Source organism: Galeopterus variegatus, unplaced genomic scaffold (assembly GCF_000696425.1).
Source record: "Galeopterus variegatus unplaced genomic scaffold, G_variegatus-3.0.2 Scaffold1156, whole genome shotgun sequence".
Lineage (NCBI taxonomy): Eukaryota > Metazoa > Chordata > Mammalia > Dermoptera > Cynocephalidae > Galeopterus > Galeopterus variegatus.
The window spans coordinates 400,738-406,143 of NW_007727267.1; the positions used below are offsets into that span (position 1 = coordinate 400,738).

General features: G+C 41.9%; 1 protein-coding gene across 2 annotated transcripts in view; it reads left to right on the plus strand.

Annotated features, from left to right (window-relative positions):
* The window catches only part of MATN2 (matrilin 2), a 128,174-nt gene that overhangs the window by 78,758 nt on the left and 44,010 nt on the right, over window positions 1-5,406 (plus strand). For both annotated transcript variants that reach the window (XM_008575212.1, XM_008575213.1), the window contains exon 5: window positions 2,774-2,896. In XM_008575212.1, the coding sequence (XP_008573434.1) occupies window positions 2,774-2,896 (123 nt within the window). The remainder of the gene's footprint in view (window positions 1-2,773; window positions 2,897-5,406) is intronic.

Consider the following 5,406-nt stretch of genomic DNA (forward strand, 5'->3'; position numbering starts at 1 on the left):
GCGGGAGCGCCACTGCACTCCCAAGCGGTGCACTGTAGCAGTGCGCCACTGGGCCGGCCCCCTGAATACACAATTTTGAGATCTACTTTTTTCATCGAAATTTGTCTTCCTATTTACAAGTATGTCATCATAATTATAATGTTAATGCCTAATGTTCAAAATAGAACTCCAGATCTTCCCCCACAAAACCTGCTCCATGTGCACCTTCCCCATCTCAGTTAATAGCAGCCCCATCCTTTCAATTGCTCATGCCAAAATCTCTGGAGTCAGCCTAATTCCTCTCTTTTTCTCTTGCTTTACCTCTAATTCAACAGGATCCTGTTGGCCCCGCCTTCAACATATAACCAGTGTATTCATTTCCTAGGGTTACCATAATAAAGTGGTTAAACTGGATGACTTAAAACAATAGAAATTTATTGTCTTATAGTTCTGGCAGCTAGAAGTCTGAAGGCAAGGCACCGGCAGGGCCAGGCTGCCTGTGCAACTTGTCGGGGAGAATCCTTCCTTGCCTTTCCCTAGTGGCCTGGTGGTGGCTGTCAATCCTTGGCATTCCTTGGCTTGCATCTCTATGTCTGTCTTCACAGGGCATTCTCCCTGGGGAGATGTGTCTTCACATGGCTTTCCCTCTTCTTATAAAGACACCAGTCCTATTGGAATTACAGGCCACCCTAATGATCTCATCTTACGTTGATTATCTCTGCAAAAATCTTATTTCCAAATAAGGCCACATTCACAGGTACCAGGGTTGGGACTTCAACATATCTTTTGGGGGGACACAATTCAACCCACAACCCCCAGAACATCACATCCCCCCATCCTGGTTTAAGCCTACACCATTCCTCACTGGGATTATTGTAGCAACCTCCTAACTGGTTTTCTGCATACACATTTGCCCTGCACAGTCTATTCTCAGCTCCTCTGTTCACAACCCTCCACTGACTCCAAACTCACTCAGGGTAAAAGCCGAAGTCACTGCAGTGGCCACGGTTCCCTTCTGATCTGCGCCATTCGCATCTTCACCACTCCCTGCGGCAGCCACCCTGGCCTTGGCTGGTCACCAGCGCACAGGGCCTGATCCCACCTCCCGGCTTCTGCACTTGCTCTTCCTTTGGCCCCAAATGCTCTCTCCTAGATATCCCCATGGCTCCCACCTCATTCAAGACTCTGCCCCCTGCCCGCTTCTCGCAGAGGCCTTTCCGGACCACCTCCATCACATCCACCCTCGGTCTCTCATTCCCCTCCACTAAGTCCTTCTTTCGCTTTGCTGTTTTATTTTTCTCCAGAACACTCTCTGTCTTCTAATACGTGGGTACTTCAAAAAGTTCATGGGAAAATACAATTAAAAGATAATGTGGGGCCGGCCCGGTGGCGCACTGCTACAGTGCGCCGCTTGGGAGCGTGGCGGCGCTCCCGCTGAGGGTTCGGATCCCACATACAGACCGGTTCCCGCTCACTGGCTGAGTGAGGTGCGGGCGCAACGCCGAGGGTTGCGATCCGTTGCCGGACACGAGAAAAGACAAAAAAAATAATAATAATAATGTGAACTTTTCCATGAACTTTTTGAAGTGCCCTCATAGGTGATGCTATTTACTTATTTATTCCATTTCTTGTCTGTTCCCCACCACCACCATCCCCATCCAAACATAAGCTTCTTGAGGACTAGAATTTTGGTCTGTTTTGTTATTTGCTCTATTCTTAACACCTAAAACAGGGCCTGGCCCAGAGCAGATGCTCAATAAATATTTGTGGAATTAAGTTTTGTGTGTGGGGTTGTTTTTTTTGTTTGTTTGTTTTGGCAGCTGGCCGGTAGGGATCTGAACCCTTGACCTTGGTGTTAAAACACCACGCTCTAGCCAGCTGAGCTAACCAGCCGGCCCCAAGTTTTTAGTTTTTTTTTTTTTTTTTTTAAATATGGGTGGAATGAATGAGAAATAGGCCAGTGCACTTTCTCATAAATTACGGAGCCATTTACTCTTATTAAATGTTCATCTTATTTTCCAGAATTTTTTGTAAATAATGCTGCTATTACATAGTTTATTGCATATAATTAACTTCTTTTTTCCTATTATTTCTTTGGGTCACATTTCCAGAGTGAACATGGTCAAATTGTCTTCCAAAACATGTTTTATCAATTTATGATGCCACCCACCATTAATAACCATTCCCATGCTCCCTTGCCTCCACTGGGTTTTCTCTCATCTTTATTTTTGCCAGTTTAATGGGAGTAAGTGTGCCTTGTAATTGTTTTGGTTTGCATTTCTTTAACTTTTAAATACAATTGTTCATATTCTTTATCTTATCTTCTGATATGATTGCCTGATCTAGACTCCTGATTTTTTTTTTTTAAAGATGACCAGTAAGGGAATCTTAACCCCTGACTTGGTGTTGTCAGCACCACACTCAGCCAGTGATCTAACCGGCCAATTTTTTTTTTTAAAGATGACCAGTAAGGGAATCTTAACCCTTGACTTGGTGTTGTCAGCACAACACTCAGCCAGTGATCTAACCGGCCTCCCTATATAGGATCCAAACTCGTGGCCTTGCTGTCATCAGCATCACCCTCTCCCGAGTGAGCCACGGGCCGGCCCCTAGACTCCTGATTTTTTTTAAGGGGGTGGGGGCCTTGGATTCAGACTTATTTATCTGTACTCTTTTTTGGAACAACAATATTAATCCTTATTTATATTTGTTTTAAATACACTTCCATGCTACCATTCCCTTTTCCTTTGTTTGTATTTCTAATTAAACTCTGAATGTGTTTTATTCTCTACAGCTGTGGACTACTGTGCCTCAGAAAACCATGGATGTGAACACGAGTGTGTAAATGCTGATAGCTCTTACTTTTGTCGGTGTCGTGAAGGATTTGCTCTTAATCCAGATGAGAAAACATGCACAAGTAAGTCACACACGTACACATTTGATGCTCTTGCTACGTGGTCTGTGGCCATGGAAATCTCCCAAGCATAGCTTAGCATGTAATTGTGTCCTGGGGGTCTAATACCTTCTGTCCCCGTTCCTCATCTGTCAGGTCTTTCTTGACTTGTCCTAAGACCAAAGCCCACTCCGTCTCAACATCGCCATTCAAGGAATTTGATGAAGGTCTATTTTACTGGACACCACATGTGGGGGTGTTCTTCCAGCATCCTCTGGGTGTGCTGATGATCGGACCACCTTACTTCATGCTGACTTAGCCTGGCTGTGTCCATCAGTATTGACAGGGCCTGAGAAATATTTTCATTGAAGCTTTGTGGCTTGTGGGCTTCAGCTCTGACTTCACAAAAGTACCAGAAAATCGCTGAGCCCACCAGAATTGAACGTGATTTCTTCTGAGTGGGGTAGGGGTAAGTGGATGGCAGCTTGCAGAGAACTGCTCATTTTTTGCTTGAGTTTTTTAGTTCCATTTGATTTTAAATATATACACCAAAATCAAAATTAATTTTAGCCCCCAAAATCTTAACATAAGAATCTATAAACTAAAGGTGATCACTAGCTTTGCAAAAGGATTCCAAAATATAAAGGTACATTGGAGCACTTAAGGGATTGTGTGTGGATTGTTATCCTCCTATAGGGAGGGCCACTTAAGAGAAGCTTGTTTTTAAAGTATTAGGGCCCAGCATTTCTAAAAAGTGACACTTAAGAGTAATTCAGAATAAGATAAAGCATCTCTGAAACATATATCAAAGAAAAAATAGGATATTTTCTTCACTTTTAAAGTTTTAATTCTGAAATAAAGCTGAAAATCTGAAAAGTATATTGTTTCTTAATAAACAAATTATTTTGATTAGTTAGATAGCAGTTTGAGGATACATCCTATTTACAAGATAATGCATATTTTCACTTAAAATAATCATTACATTAAACTAAAATAATGATCCCGGCCATAGAATTTCTACCTTGGAGTTAGAGTAAATAGACATACACAGTTATTGTACAGCTAACTAGCTGTGCTTCCTAAATTAACCATTCACATACAGAACAATCATAACCCACTTTCATATCCATTTTTCAGTACATTTGAGGACCTGAATGACTAACCTTTTTTCTTCTTTTAATTTTATTTTTGGCCACAAAACAAGTCTTAACACATTTAAAAACACTAAGATCATAGAAAATATGTTCTCTGACCAAAATAACAGAAGAAAATTTAGAAAATTCGCGAAAGTGTGGAAATTAAACAACACTCTCCCAAATAAAGAATGGGTAAAAAGAGAAATCACAGGGAAATCAGAGAGTACTTTGAGATAAAAATCAAAGCACAACATATCAAAATTTATAGGAGGCAGGGCTCATGCAGTGCTTAGAGGAAAACTTATATTTGTATGCACCTATATTAAAAAGAAGAAAAATATCAAATCGGTAATGTAAACATCTACCTTAAGAAAATACAAAAAGAAGAGAAACTAAACCAAAAACAAATATAAGTAGGAAATAACAAAGATTACAACAGAAATATATGAAATAGGGAATTAAAAAGCAGTAGAGAAAACCAAAAAACCAAAAGTTGATTCTTTAAAAAGATCAACAAAATTTGCAAACCTTTATCTAGACTGACCAACAAAAAAAGAGAAAAGAAAGAAATTACTAAAATCAGAAATACAGCAAGGGCATGGTAGAACATTTGCTTGTTCTACTGCACTGCAGTGGGCTTTGAGGACAGAGATGTCTTCTTTCTCTAGTCTCCGTTGGTGACTCTCCTTGTCTCACTGCCGTTGTGTGTCTGGCAGGCCACCTGCACGACAGCTGTGGCTACTGCTGTGGCATCAAGCCACTGTTGCAGCAGCCGTGGCTGTGGTGGTGGCTGTGGTGGGCCACCCGCGTGGACGTGGTGTTTTCAGTGTGCTCCTTGCCAGCTTCCGGGCAGAGGATGCTACCCTTGGCTCCTGCCTAAGACCCTGAATGTGCTCTGTTTCTTGTCTGCTTCTAGGCAGAGGGGGCTTCCCTTGGCCAATTTTAATTCATAAAAAGTTCGTGTACCTACAACCTTTCCAAAATGCATCTGTTACGTAAAGCAGGATACACCTGCATAGTTTTTAAAAAAGCATCCTCCAAAGCCTCCTTAAACATGAACTTACCTCATACTCTTTAATCCCTAAATATCAACAGCTTACAAACATCAGAGCTGCAGGCCTGGGTGGCATATGGAACAGTAAGGGGCACAGTAAGTCAAAAACATACATTTTTGGGGCCCCAACCATGAGCCAATAGAAGTAAGACAAGGTCCTTCCTGGAGGAGAAGATATTGTGACTGAGTCTTGAAGATGGAGCCACCATTCACCAGGCAAAGAAGGTTGAGATGGGGGTTCCAGGAGAAGGAAAAATGTGCAAAGACATGGACCAGACAGGGCATTTTAGACCTCCTTGCCTGGCACGTGACCAGCTTGCAGTCATTTATTGGTTGTGTTTATT